The sequence below is a fragment of the Equus asinus genome, chromosome 11, assembly GCF_041296235.1.
Source record: "Equus asinus isolate D_3611 breed Donkey chromosome 11, EquAss-T2T_v2, whole genome shotgun sequence".
Classification (NCBI taxonomy): Eukaryota; Metazoa; Chordata; class Mammalia; order Perissodactyla; family Equidae; genus Equus; species Equus asinus.
The window spans coordinates 80,373,615-80,389,526 of record NC_091800.1 but is presented as its reverse complement, the minus strand read 5'-3'; the positions used below and the strand labels follow the sequence as shown (position 1 = coordinate 80,389,526).

Genomic DNA, 15,912 nt, shown 5'->3' with positions numbered 1-15,912 from the left:
CATTAAAATACTTTTATTTTATGGGTCATGTTAAAATATGCATTCTTTTTCCAAGAGATAGAACTAGATTTTTAAATCACAAGTTTCTAGGAACTTTTGAAATTAAGTTAAAAGTTAAATGTAGTTTTAGATTTATGGTAATCACTGTTTTAGAAGTTTACAAGAATCTCTAAGGCAACTGTTACGGCATTCTATTTCAATAATCTCATTATACTTTAAAGGATAAATAAAGGGCTATTATATAAATTTTAGTATAGCCTTGCCAGTTGTCATATTAAGCCATCATATATATTTATTAGGTTGCAAAACAGTATGGATACCATGATATCAACTTTATAAAAACATCTACAGTATACCTATATACAACTACATATACATATATATATGTGATCATATGAATATATTATTTTCTATAAAAGAGGACCATATTATCTGTACTGTTTTATAACCATCTGCCAGACTTGCTCCATCTCTCGTGACCATGATCACTCTGGCCCAGACTTCCGTCTCCCCTTACCTAAGCTGCAGCAGTAACCTCACAATGCTAACAGCATCCACCCCGACCCTCCAGTCCTTTCTCCTCTGCACCTCAAGGGAGGTCATTTCCATGTGACAATTTGACCATGTATCCACCTATCCTCACTTAAAACTCACCGTTGGTTCCTAGTACAGTTTCCCCTTTCATCTGATTGGGTCTCAATTATCTCTCATTCTCACTCATCATGCTCTCTCCACTCTCTCCAATCATCCACACTGGTCTCCTCTCAGACCTGCTCCTTCCCATCAAGGAGTCTTTATACAAGCTGTTCAACTATCTGGAATGTTCCTTCCTCCTCCTCCTCCTGATTAACAAACCCAGCTCATCCTTCAGATCTCACCTTGGTGATCAGCTCCTCAGGGAATGCTTCCCAAACCTTCTGTCTATCACATACCTTCATTTCCTCCTCCTGGACAAAGCGTGTAACTCTTCTTTCACTTTGGGTGTATTCCATAAAGAACAATCTCTCAGGTAGCAATTTCATGGTATTTCTCACCATTCAAGATACTACTGATTTGCATGCTAATCCCTCTTCCTCTGGGATTCTGCACTAGCCACTCAGCCAAAAGAACCCACACAGGGTCCACAATTCACCATTTTTAATTGCAAGCCTTATTCATGCTGTCACCATCACAGAGGACATTGGTCCACTCATCAATATCAAAAAGTTTAATTTCTACCTGTGCCATTAGTCAAAACTGGGTTGTTCCAGGTTCAGTTGGAATCTTTTGACAGATTGACTTACTCCGGTATTTAAAATTTTTAGCCCTGTCTATATGGACATGAGACTCACTCCATCCCTTACTACTTTAGAATTTCATCTTTTCATCTAAGCCTGTGTATCTCTCATTTAAGTGTGCTTTATCCTCACTTCAAGTTCTCAATAGAGAGGCCCCCTCTTTTATTTATTTTATACCCGATCTAGTGCCACCTATGTAGAAGGTGCTTTCCAAATTAAATACGGTTGCATTACAGCCGTGTTGTATAATGACTTACATGCTGTGATAAGCATATGGGGGAGATATTTCATCATTCCCAGCTATTCTTGAGTTATAATGGTCGAAGCAAGGTCAGAGGGGGGAAATGGAGCATAGCAGAAATGCTACATGGTTTTTCTCCTTTAGTAAATACTTCCAGATGTATTTGACCCTACAGTAGAAGCTCACGTCCTATGTTAAATTACTGTAGGGTACAATGGCATAGCCTCTCTCAGCTAGGGCTCTAACTTGACTATTTTTTCAATTCTTCCAAGGGTTGCATTACCAGGAACATTCTAGAGGAATGGGCCGGTCATTTTATATGACAAGTTTCTTACAGCAGAGCATTATATCTTAATTCTTTTGCTGAAATCTAATTGGCAAATAGTTAGAAAAACCTCTCAATTGACTGCATCTAGTTGAGAAAGAGCCATATTTGTTGATATCCATATAAATCCTCAGAGCTTTATTTGAATTTATTCCGTTTCACTCATGGAGGAAATAAAAGTGATAATTATATTCTACGGTAAAAAGAAATCTCTTAAATCACAACTACTCATTATTTTTCAGTGTGAAAAACTGGAAACAGCTTAAGTTACCCCAAAGTATTATAGCACCTAAACGATGGAACACTATTGCAGCCGCTACACACGTTTGGGCAAAATATTTAAAAACATGGAAAAATTTCTGAAGGTTAAAAGACCTAATATGAATCCAAGTTTTAGGTGTGTGTTACATACACACCCCCTCCCCCACAGACAAGAACTAGGAGGACATGTATTAAAATGTTAACATTGATTTTCTCGGACCAGTGGGATTGTAGATGACATTTTCTTCTGGTTTTTCTGTATTTTCCAATGATTCTAAAATAAATATGAATTGCCTGTGTAATTAGAAAGAGAAAACATCTTACTAAAATAACATTTAGAAATTAAATCTAAATGCTTTACAATATTAATATAAATTATTAAATTTTAAAAATTGTCTTAAATATAGATTTAAAAGGTTATTTAGCATGAAAGAACACTTTTGAAGGGGAAATATAATTTACAAAAAATGGAAGATAAACAAATGAACAGGGTAAACCTGAAAAAGTTTTCCTTAGGTCTTGGGCACAGATGGTAGAGATGTGTGTTTTCCCAACTTATTAAGCCCAGGAAAAACCTAACATGCCCGTGTTTCTATTAGACGCCCATGAAAAGTATATAATGTACGCATTTCTCTGTTCTTCAAAGAATTTTCTATAAAATTATAGAAATGCCATGAAGCACACCTTTTTGAGTTTATGCTTTTGTATTTAAAGAGTATTTTTTTCCTCCTATCAGAATATAAGTCAAAAAGGAAAATCTTAATCACCAATAGAAGTCCTTGAAAATGTTGATTAATGACACAGTGTGTCACAAGAAATCAAGTTAATGCTATGTGCAAGCACAGGTCTTTCATCTTCCTGCATTAACAATTTATACTGCACAAAGGAGTGAAATCATGGAACCCCCGGGCCAACAGAAATCATGCTCAAAACAAGACAAATTTATTTTCAGCGATTGTGAATATAGTGTTTTTTGCCATAAATATAACACAGAAGTAATTGAAGTACTTCCAAACGTGTTAGGATTCTGACATTAACAGCCATGATTGAGTAAATTTCTGCATATTTAATATATCTTTACAGAAAAGACCATTTTCAATTTTTGTCTATAGCATGGATACTGAGCACACTGATATGGCATTGGCCATGGTGTACTTCACTCAATCACTTAAGTGAAAATATGTTGACAATCATGACAAAAGTGCCAAAACCACCAAACAAACAGAATTGAAGAATACAGAACTGAAAAATCAAGGCAGTCTTTAAAAATTACTTTAATTTTTTCCAGTTAAATAAACTTCCACAACAGTTGAAAAAACACCAATCATGAATACTACCAGAATACTTGATTTTTTAAAGGACATATACCTTGAATTTTACTTCACTTAGAAGCGAAAAATCACTGACTAGAAAGACACATCTATTCTAATGTAAAAAGTGTTACTTTGTTCTTAATAGTTATGTTAAAATTAAGATAAAGTGATATATTTTTTTCTTCAGAAAAAAACTGGTAGTAAAGTGTCAGGTGGTACCAAGTTAGTATCAGCTGATAAAATAAATACATAAACCTTTGAATATTGTTTTCATCTATTTTTGAAGGCTTTGCACTATGGTCAACAGGATTCATCTATTTATATATCCAACAAGATGACAGTCGGCATTTCCTCTACATCATTATGCAGACGAGCCCTCTGGCTCTGAGTTCTGCTCCATGCCTACTATCAAAACTTTCTACTTGTTTTAACTCTTTGTGATATAGTAGGAGCTTGAAGGTATTCAAGCCTGAAGACTTCAATTTTCTCAGTGAATTTGAAGGCGATATCAAGTGCTGAGAAGCAGATTAAATATTGTGCGTGTGGTCATTTACATAAAAGGTTGATAATGAGGCCAAGATCTTCTGCCACAGTTTTATTGGCAAATCAGACTTACCCTGAACCATTTGGCTCTATGACTCATTTTCTGGAGAAGACTATAACCTTCTGAAATAGCAGAGCACCCAGTGACCTAATATTTAACAAATACAAGTCATGGGCAGGGTAATTTATAACTAAACAATATCAAATTTTGTATACTAGTATTTAAGCTGGGACTAGTCTAAAGAACTAATGAGTGAAGTTTTGGAACGACTTAACTTTGATCTATTACCTTAAGCCACCTAACACAAAGTAGTATCATTTACCATTTCAGTCATGACAGAACTGCTGTCTTCCAGAAGTTGCCTACAGCACCCATTAAAATGATCTAGTTTCACATCACCCATTAGACACAGTCCACGACACACTCCATCCAACAGCCAGAGCAATGACTAACACCAGACGTTCAAACACAAAAGGCCAAGGATCAAGAAAGCACTCACTGCCGTTTCCAGTACTCATCCCGTTGTTATTGAAGTGAAACAATGATAAAGGTATTGCTGAGCCTCCCTTAGTTAATAACTCTCCACGGGGTAATATTTTCTCCTACACTTTCTAATTTCAAGGAGTGAAAATATCTTAAAAGATCTTCCAGTAATACATCATAGTAATAACTTAGCAATTTGCTATTGCCTGTCACCCCTTTAAAAAACAACAATAAACAAGTAAATGCCATTTTATCCTTCAGTTATGTAATACTCACTTCTTGAAATTATGTATAATAAATACCCTTTATAGCAAAATATATCAAACGGTTCTAGGACATGGGAAGTCTCAAGTCATATCCTCTCCAAATTTTCAACAGGGAAAAAAAAGACGTCTGAGATGATGAGTTAAGAACATAGGTAATCATCTTCCCCAATACAAGCATCATACAGTATTTTACTCTATCAAATTATTTTCCTTTCAAAATAATAAAGACTGAAATAAAAGTAATTTGTTTCTTATGGTTCAAAATGCAGTGGACTGTTAAAATGTGCAGATTTGTCACAGCTTTAGAACTGCTAACAGGACAGAGTAGCTTAGCAACTGTGGCCACATTGGAAAATTGAACGTGAAAATTCGGATCTAGCATGCTGCAGAGAAATGCAAACCTTCAATCCAAAGTCACATCAGAGATGAAAACTGAGCAATGCTATTTAGAGACTATCCCCTATGAAATCACATGGGACAAAATAGCAAAGAAAAATCTATTGTTCCTCTCTCAGCAAGCAAGTAATTGAGCAGATTCTGAGTGTATTTTCCAAACACTTACTCAAGGCATAGATGCATTGATACAACATGCCAGAAATATATGTACACGAACATGGTGAAACAAAGATTTTCAAGAGAATAAAACGTGACATGGTCTGAGTTAATCACTTTTCAGCCTCTGTGATTTATTCTTGAATAACAGAAAAGCTTCTTAAAATCTGGGAAGTAGCAAATTACCTTGGAATTATTTTAAAAAAATACAAAAAATTTGCATTATATATCATTGGTGTTTGAATATGCCACAAATTAGAAAGCATTTTAAAAACTGGATAATGTAGAATGTAAAATAAAAAATTTATCTATGTGAGATGCTCAAATAATCAATAAAATAAGGTAAGTGAAAGAAAATTCTCAGTGGACAAACTGTATAATTATAATGTATACAATATATAATTATATATTAAATATAAAAAACTATAATACATTAAAATATTATTTTATTGGCAGGCAAAACATTTAGATTTGGGGATTCTACTCTACTACATAGCCTCTCTTATATTAAATTTCTTTATATAAAAATTATTACATATTAACCATATTGCTTGTGTCCTAGAAATGCTCTGCAGACCCAGTGAGATATTTGTGAAAATTCCAGGAAAATGCGAAGCTCTATTCAACTATAAGATGAAAATTGTGAAAATAATGAGAACTTTTTGTGTCTAAATTTTGAAAACATCTTGTAGAAATCTATCATTTTTGACCCATCCCAATTCCTAAAATATATGGGTTTAGATGATTGCTATTTCATATCCATAACCTAAAAAATGTCAATTGTTTTGCTTAGTAATAAATATGGATGATGCTCATTATTCACAGATTCCATATTTGCAAATTTGCCTATGTGCTAAAATTTACTTGCAATCCCAAAGTCAACAGCCGTGGTACTCTGATGTTCATTCGTGTGTATATGCAGAGTGGTGAAAAACTCACCCAACACGCACGTTCGCAGCTGAGGTCCAACAAGTCTTCTTGCTTAGCTCTCATAGTGTAAACAAATGTCCTTATTCCATCTATTTAGAGCCACATTTTTGCATGTTTGAGCTTTTCGTTGGTGATTTCCCTGTTTACAATGGTTCCCTGGTGTCATGCAGAGGTGCTGTCTAGTGTTTCTAAGTGCAAGAAGACTACAACAAGCCTTAATAGAAAATACATGTGTTGGAGAAGCTTTGTTCAGGCATGAGTTATAGTCCTATTGGCCATGAGTTTGATGTTTATGAATCAACAATATATTAAAGAAGATGTCTTTAAGCAGAAGCACACACAAAACAAAGATTGTACAGATCTGTTGATGAAAATGTTGTGACTGGAGGCTTGTAGGAACCTAACCGTGTATGTCCCCTAGGAGCTATTGTTCAATATTCACTAATTCAGTGTTTGTTGTGACCTTACAGAACATAGTTACCACGAATAATGAGAATCACCTGTATGTGTAATATTTCTTAAATCTTGCCTCCACCACTATCATCCAGCCTTTAGCAGACAGACTAGCCTCTCTGTGCAACAGTCACCTCACCTGTAAAGAGCAGAAAAAGCTAGCACATACAAATTAGGATTTTGTGTGGACTGAGTGAATTAGTAATTGTAAAGCACATAGAAAAATGCCTGACACATAGGGAGAGCTGTATAAAAGCTAATTATTAGTATCTTCCAGAGTTTTGTAGATCATCTGACAAAAGTACTGACAACATTCACAGTAGCTACGCCTCCTCCAAAACATAGAACATTTGTGTTTCAATTAAAATTCCACTGTTCAAATGCTGTTCAGTATATGGTGGCAACACACACACACGGACACACACACACACACACACACATCCTTACTTAACAAAAACTCAACAGTAAATAATCTTAAAAATCAATGGAAAAATTTTTTTTTAAAAGATTGGCACCTGAGCTAACAACTGTTGCCAATCTTCTTTATTTTTTCTGCTTTTTCTCCCCAAGTACCCCCAGTACATAGTTGTATATTTTAGTTGTGGGTCCCTCTAGTTGTGGCATGCGGGATGCTGCCTCAGCGTGGCTCGTCGAGTGGTGCCAGGTCCGTGCCCAGGACCCAAACCAGCAAAACCCTGGGCTGCTGAAGCGGAGCACGCGAACTCAACCACTCGGCCACGGGGCCGGCCCTGAAACTTTTTATAAATAGATTTCCTGAAGGACTTGAAAAATGTGATTCAAATATATTTTTTCTGCCATTTTTAAACCCAACCCCATGTCTTTCACCTACTCTAGCAAACACAAATTCCAACCCTCTGGTTCTCAGGCCATAAAAGGGGAAGTCATCCATGACTTCTGTCCTTTCTCTCAAGCCCAAATCCAACCCCACACCAAATACTGACAACTCAACCTTCACAACATCCAGATGTCAGCCCCTTCCCTTCCCTCCACCTTGTCTAGCCTGGGTGGTGGCAACAGCATCCTGTGAATGTTCCCTGTACTGCCCCTCCCCCTTGCCTATTTGCAACCAGCAGCCAGGGTGATCTCCTTAAACAAGTCACCTTAAAGAAGTCAGACAATGTCACTTCTCCACTCAAAGCCCTCCAAAGGCTCCCCTGATCACCTGGGGTGAAAGTAGATGCTCCTGTCCTTGCAATGGGCTTGATTAGATCCACTGCCTCTCTGACTTCACGTCCTGCCCTGCCCGCATCCCCTCCAGGGAGCTGCACTGGCCTCCTTCCTGTTCCTCAAGCACAGGACACTGCCACACTGCTTTGCACTTGCTGTCCCCTCCGTCTTAACACTCTCTACTCCTTTCTTCTTGTCCCCTTCAATAATTCTCTTTAGTTGACCCACTATCTATTTTACTCATTAACGTATTTGTTTTTTCCTGCTTCTCCCCAGGAGAATGTGAGCTCCAAGAGGCAGAGATTTTTGCTTCTTTTGTTCACTGCTGACCCTCTTAGTCCAGATCAGAAGGCACTGAAACATTTATGGAATGAACGAATGTGCAGTCTCTCTTGCTCATCAATAAGCTTTGGAAAATGGAAGAACTATTGTACATGCAGCTCTAAGCCGAGTACCACGGCTTTTAATTCTGGAAGTAAAATAAATTTCTCTTTTGAGATTGTTGGTAGGAACATATTTCTATAGTAATTACAATTTTTATAACAATATATTTCATCAACATTTATTTAAAAGTAAGTTATTTCTGTGGTTGGATGGTGGATTGGCTATAACAGTGGTAATGAAGCTAAGACCTGCTTAATCCATTGGTCAGACTTCTCAGTGGTACGCTTAGATTGCTTGCTTTTGCTCATTTTTGCCATTACCCTAGAATACGAAATGTCTTTTTATTCACTGTGTAGCACTTAGGACATAGTAGTCACTCAATAAACATTTCCTGAATGAATTAAAAGAAAAGGTAGTTTCCCTGAAGGCAGGAATTCTGTTAAAAATATTTGGTAATCAATATATATTAGTTAAATCGATGAAGATAAGGATCAATAAATGAAGGTCACTGAATAACAGTAACTAACATATACATCACTTTGTATATGAGGTTGGATTATTCCATTATGTGAGAAAAAGGGAACTATAGAACCATGAAAATGTTAGTAATTTGAAAATTAGAGATTTAACTCTATGTTCATACATGAAATAACATCAATTTCTATTTCTCAGTTCTTCCTGGTAAAGAAACGCAATGTCATCAGACACTGAGACCATCTGTGTGCTGAAGTGGCACTTCTTCTAAGCAAAAGTATAGAATGAGTAGGATGAGGAATTCTAGAATCTGTAAAAGATGAATGTGACTATAAGACAGTATTTATTAGTTACAAAATGAGTTAATAGTAGTGATACTAAATTCAGGCTGACTTCCAAAAATGTGCCTGCCATTCTTTCACTCAATTGCTTATTTATGTAATCACTGAGTACACATTGCGCGTCTATAAAGTCCTGGCACCATTTTAACAAATAGTCACGTATGTACCAGCCAGCCACTTCTGCGACTTGCCGGAAGCTAATTATTAAGTATATGCCTAATTTGGTCCTCCCTGATGAACACCACTGATGTTTGCTAGATAAACAATTATTGAATATAAACCAAATTGTTCCAGGCAGAAGAGATGTTTACTATAAAGGCAACTGGCCATTACTACAATTGAGTTATTGCCATGGGAACAAATAAGAGTTAGAGAAATTGTATGAGATGAAAACAAAGGGAAAAGTAAATCATTATTTAAATAAGTACAATATATCTGAGGTGAAAGATCAAGAAACACAGGTAATGTGCTGATGATGCCAGCAGCAAGTGGGGAAAAATATCAAAGAATGGGGGATAAAATGAAAGCACAAAAAAAGTGTAGAGAACTCACTTCATCATAATAGAGCTCTCATTAAGTCTGAAAACGACATGAGGCTGTCCCCAGTCAGTACCATAATTTAGAACTACTTCAGTTGTTATTCTTTTTCTAAGCATTTGTTTTTGGGAACGGGACTGGTGCTGGTGCTCACTGATTTCCTTTGGAAGACGCTGTTTAACCTCAACAGGAATTAGGCTCACACATATTCCTCAGTTATGCAAAGAGTCACTGGGAAGACCCAATTAATTTATGACTAAATATGTAACTTATTTCTACAGTGAGAATGTACCTTGTGAATTGCCATCCAAGGCACTGTTCCCTGTAGCCTGCCCTAATCCCAGCTCTAGGTATAAACATGATTCATTCTTGTCCTTAGGGTGGTCCAAGTGGTTTGCTACTTCTAGTTCATCAATATTATCTCTGATATTTATGCTGTGATAACAGTCTCTATATGCTGAAGGGGAGTCACTTGATGCAGTCATAGCTACTGCACCTTGAAACCACTACCCTGCCATGTGCTGAGCTCTTCTCTGGGTGACATGTCCCTTCAATATTCAATTTTAAGTGTCATATGGGATGCCTAGATCAGGACTCAGTGCAGCCTCTATAAAGAAGTAGATCCTCCTGCCTTGTTCCATCAGAAATAGGAAACTGAGACATTCTAGGATGAAGGAAAGAAATCACGGCCTGCAGTGGAACTAAGAGCTGACAAACCCTGTCTGAACTCAGGAAGTTGAAGTCCTCATCCAGCAATTTGCATTGAGGAAATGGAAGAAGGATTTTAAAATTTCAAGCACAGCCACATGAATATTGGTTCCTGAGAATAAATATGGCCATTTTGCATACAGGAAACAAAAATAGAGAGCCTATTTTGGCAAAGCCAACTCTAGTGGTCTAATGGTTAATATTCGGTGCTGTCACCACCACGGCCAAGGTTTGTTTCCTGGTCAGGGAACCACACCACCCCTCTGTAGGTTGTCATCCTGTGGTGGCTACATGTTGCTGTGATGCTGAATGCTATGCCACCAGGATTTCAAACACCAGCAGGGTCAGCCATGGTAGGCAGGTTTCAGCGAAGCTTCCAGACTAAGACAAACTAGGAAGAAGGACCTGGCCACCCGCTTTCAAAATAATTGGCCATGAAACCCCTGTGAATAGCAGTGGAGCATCGTCTGATACAGCACGAGAAGGTGAGAGGGTGGCATGAAAAGACCAGGCAGGGTTCCGCTCCCTGTACACAGGGTCACTAGGAGTGGCAATCCACACGATGGCACTAAAACAACAAATTTTGGCAATGGCTCTGTGTGATTAATCATAATTGGTTGGAGAAAATAAATGGAGATTGGCCTTGAATAGTTCAGTAACTTTACTGAATCCTCAACCAATATTCAGGAAAAAAAATCAGAACATAGGAAAACCACAAAAGCTATGAATCCAACTTTTCTATCCTATTCTCACTTAATTAAAGCAGCAACTTCACCCACGTCATCCAGGTGTTGAACTGTCATATCAGCCAAGTACTACGGACCAAGCCCTTTCTTGAATAATCCAGCCTGGTGTTCTATGAGTTCTGAGAATTCTAAAGACTTCAAAGTTGATGATTTTACAGTATCACTCAAAGGTCATTCAGTTTCCTTCTGTGATGTGTTTCATATTTTCTTTTAATATTAAGCAAATCCCATAGCCGTTATGCTGAATTGTCAGTTTAGTTCCTCTTCAGCTCAATTTTTATAAAATGAATATTTGTTCTTATAAACGAGTTAAGTAACTTTTCGTGTCTTTTCCTATGGAGTATTAGCCCTCCAAACGTTTCTATATCAAGCTAAATAAACTTTATTTCCTTTGTCTTTCCTTATTAATTTAATACAGCAACCATCTTCCAGAATTTGAGAGAAACACATTTCCAGTGACATGAATTTCTACTGTAAATATAAATGTGTACATATTCTTGAGAGACAAATTAGAGAAAATTAGATCAAATTAAACCTCTTATGAAATTAAGGAAGTCTCAATTTACAGTCTTGCATCATAAAATGCTTCCATTTGTGATTTTAAAAAGAGGGAAGAGGGCAGTACAGTGGGGTTCATTCCATCCCCTAAAAAGATATGCTCGAGTCCTAACCCCTAATATCTACGAATAATCTTATATGAAAATAAGGTCTTTGCAGATCAAGGTAAGATGGAGTCATAATGCATTAAGATAGGCCCTAAATCCAATGACTAGTGTCTTTATAAAAGAAAACAGAGGACTACTTGGACACAGAGACTCAGGGGAGAAGGTCATGTGATGACAGAGGCAGAGACTGGAGTGGCACTCCTATAACCAAGAAACATCAAGGATGGCAGGGGGTCCCGAGAAGGTGGGGAAGCCAAGGAAGGATTCTTCCATAGGACCACCAGAGAGTCATCCTCTGCCAATGCCTCCATTTCAGAATTCTGCCTCTATAACTGTGAGATAACGAATTTGTCTTGTACTCAGCCTTAAAGTACATGGTAATTTGTTATGGCAGGCACAGGACACTAAGACAGGCAGCAGGGCCCATGGAGAAAAGACAGACCTTGTACAATGATCTTGGGTTCAAATCTATAGTTTGTTTTTTGGCCTATGGCAAATTGCTTAACATCTTTGAGCACCAGTTTGCTTGTATGTAAAATCGTGAGGTCTTATGTGAAATAGTGTATGTGAAAACACAGGCACATACTAGAGTATCATTAAGGAACTGGATTATTTTTATTAATAAAGAAAAAAAGCAAATCTTTCATTCTTACTCTTATGTTCCAGTATGTTTTCTAAAAAATCCTGCATAATTTCTTAAAATCTTTGTTAGAAATAACCTCACCAGAAAAGAAAATCCCAATTCCAAAATAATTAAAATACAGTGTGAAGCTCAACATGAGGGTCTAAGCTATAACCGAAAACAAGAGCACAAATAACTCCAATGACTTTCATAGTTAAAGTTTTCATTTTCATGCACACAATTCTGTAGACATTTCTTTACCAGATGTAAACAAGAGAAGGAGATTCAGTATAAGCCATATCTCCTCATGATTGCACACTTAGTTGACTAAAAATTAAGAGAATGAACTGAAAGAAACAACAATTATCTAACCAATTTAGTTAGGACTGACTTGCAGAGTATTGAGGTTTACAATTTCTAAGAAAAAGGCAAGAGGAGTAGAGCTTGGTATGACATCTACAGAATTTGTTTTATGAACTATGTGACCCACAACCTCAGTCTCTCATTATCTTGTAATTCCAGGCGCATAAGTGATGACATATATACACACTTTTTTTAACCAAAGCATTACATATTGTGAAATATCATTAATTAAATATGTAGCCTTTTATATGCCATGAAATCTTCAAATGGTAGTAAACTGAGTTGTTTTACTTACTAATACAAGCAGCAGGACAATGTCAGGGTTATCACACGCACAAGCAATGTGCATTGGTGTCCAAAAGTCTTCATCCTGGTGGTTGACATTGACCCCTCTGTCAATCAAGATCTCTGCAATGAAGGCATTATCATACCGAGCACACTGGAAAAAAAAAACAAAGGAAATAAATTATTATAACAAACTAGGATAAAGTTTTCCAAATGTCCATGGATAGAAAACTTCAATGGGAATTTTGGAAGTTGAGAGGCAGAGCTAAACTAGGAAAGGATGCATTCATGTTCTCCAACTAGCCTACAAGTAAAGGGTCATATGGAAGAGTCTTCTTCATTTATTCTTGAACCATTTACCAGGATTACCTTTCTAAAGTACAGATTTGATCCTATGATGCTATTGCTTTAAAACATGCATAGTTTGTCATTGACAAAAGAATAAAGTTTCACGATTTTATTGCATCAAACAGACGAGACCCTTCACAGTCTCTCCAAATTCTTCCATCATCATTCTCATATGTAGCCTTCATACTGGTTGCTTAAAACAACGAGGCCTTCCACAACATGCCATCTTGTCAAAGTTAACTGTTGTGATTAAAGAATCTGCTAACACAAGTTTTAATGATTGCATAACATATTTTGTAGATATTTCATAATCTACAAAACCAGACTCTCCAGGAACTTATTTTGTTTTAATTTTTTATTTACTATTTATAGTTAAAACTCATAAAAATAGTATACGTATAAGTCAGAACTGGTTACACAGGTGTATGATTTACACAGTTGTGCTTAGATGGGTCTTGCACTTGGTTTAATGCTCTGCTGTTGCTATCTTGAGTTTTTAATTTTTTGAAGCGTCCTACATATTCATTTTGCCCTGGGCCTTACAAATTTTCCAGTCCTTGTATAAGTCTTTTTAACATTTATATCTATAGGATACATTAATGTTAAATGAAATTAGTAAAATTAGTGAAAAATAAATAAATAAATAAATAAAGACCTATTATAGGTCAAATGCCTATCAGTGAAATTTCTGGGTTGAAAAATGTATGCTTTTTATAGGATTTGGATACGTAGAACAGATTTCCCTCTCAAAAAGAAGCACCAAAGAATACTACCACCAGAACTACTGCCATATCAATTTATTTATCCACCTACTCATTGGATAGCATAATTAAAAACAAATCATTGGAGGACTTCCACTTTTGAGTAACAGGGATCAGATTTACATTCTTGCCTGAATCAACTGAAACAAAAACAAAAACACACAAACAGAATATGACCTCTGTGAGGTGGGGAAAAAACAAGCAGCCCTACTGTTCTGTGGCTCCAGCTTACTGCCTTCAGGGAGTTCCCAAGCTGCAGCTCAGAAAGGAGAACCCCACCCAAACAGGGCCATTCAAGAGGAGACTGAACTGGAGCTCTAGAGAAACCAAGCTGGGTAGAATGCACAGGGTGGAGCGGCAGAGAGAACAGAGCTGCAGAGAGAGAATTCAAAGATCTGCAGAAGGTCTCCCTCAAGTACTCAGCTGAGTCATGATTGGCACATACATTCTAGGAAACCACGTAAGTTCAGTGAAAGAACCCCCTGAAAAAGAAGAGAACTCAGAGCTCATAAATTGCCAGAAATAGTGCCAAGTCCCCCTAGTCAGATTTAGAAAGCTCATAATTGATGGGGCATTGGGTAGAGCACCAGACATGGTTTGCTTCAATGGTGGGGAAATATTAGCCCTAAACTAGACTCTGCTCTGTTGCCACCTAAAAAATATTAAATTCAAGTTCTGAAAGGATCAAACTGTTTCCAAATAACTGCCCTCAAAATAGAGCTCAAGATTATGTATAGGACTATGAAAATATTCAGTACCCAACAAGGCAAAATTTACTATGTCTAACATCCAAGAAAAAATTACTAGACACACAAAAAATCAGAAAAATAGTAACCTCAATGAAGAGAAAAAGTTATCAATAGAAACCAACTCAGAAGTGATACACCTGTTAAAATCTGGGTGTTAAAATTGTTATTGTAACTATATTTTCATGTGTTCAAAGAGATGGGGGAACTGTTAAACATGGTAAGCAGAAACACGGAAGGGCTCAAATTTAACTTCTGGAGATGAGACCTACAGTGGCTGAGATGAAAAATATGCTACTGGATTGGATTAACAACAGACCAGATATTGTAGAAGACAAGATCAGTGAACTTGAAGACAGTGATATAAATTACATAAAATGAAACAGAGAGAAAAATGACTTTAAATAAATGAACAGAGCATCAGTGAAGTGCAGGAACACTTCAGACAGACTGATAACCAAACAGATGATAGCACAGAAAGGGGAACCACATGAATAAATGTATGTTTTCTTATTCATTTAATTATCTTTAAAATTAGTAACTAGAAGACAATACAATTTTAAAAATTAGGCAAAAGATTTGACCTGATACTTCACCAAAAAAAAAAGATGTATGAATTGTGGCTCGCAATCACAATATAGTCATTGAAGGAGATTCATATCTTTCTCCATTACCTGATAGTCTCATGAATGTACAATAAATACAATGCAAAATCATGGTGTGAGTTCCATATGGAGGAACATGTGAGCAGGCTTTAGTGTCAGGATGCAAAGAAGCATTTAGGCAACGGCTAACATGAAATTTGAGGGATTAGTTTCAGTTTTGAACTAAAATCTTTGTGTATCTGATGTTTCACATCAGTGCAATAATAACAAAGGGTCACTACCATTGGGGCCTGAGGACATGGACTGTGACCACACCCACAGTCCTTGGGTATAATGACTGATAAGGTAAGAACCAGAGTATCAAAGCTCAATAAATCTGTTTTAGAATTTGTGGCCTGGATCTAATTTGTTTTAGGAAATTCATATGCAAGTAATTCCTATTCCACTCTCTTTATCTTTTTGATAGCTCACTGCATAATCAGCAAAGATGTGAC

General features: G+C 36.7%; 1 protein-coding gene across 4 annotated transcripts in view; it reads right to left on the bottom strand.

Annotated features, from left to right (window-relative positions):
* MYO16 (myosin XVI) overlaps positions 1-15,912 on the bottom strand; it is a 599,178-nt gene that overhangs the window by 383,657 nt on the left and 199,609 nt on the right. For all 4 annotated transcript variants that reach the window (XM_070520138.1, XM_070520137.1, XM_070520139.1 and 1 more), the window contains exon 4: positions 12,969-13,112. In XM_070520138.1, the coding sequence (XP_070376239.1) occupies positions 12,969-13,112 (144 nt within the window). The remainder of the gene's footprint in view (positions 1-12,968; positions 13,113-15,912) is intronic.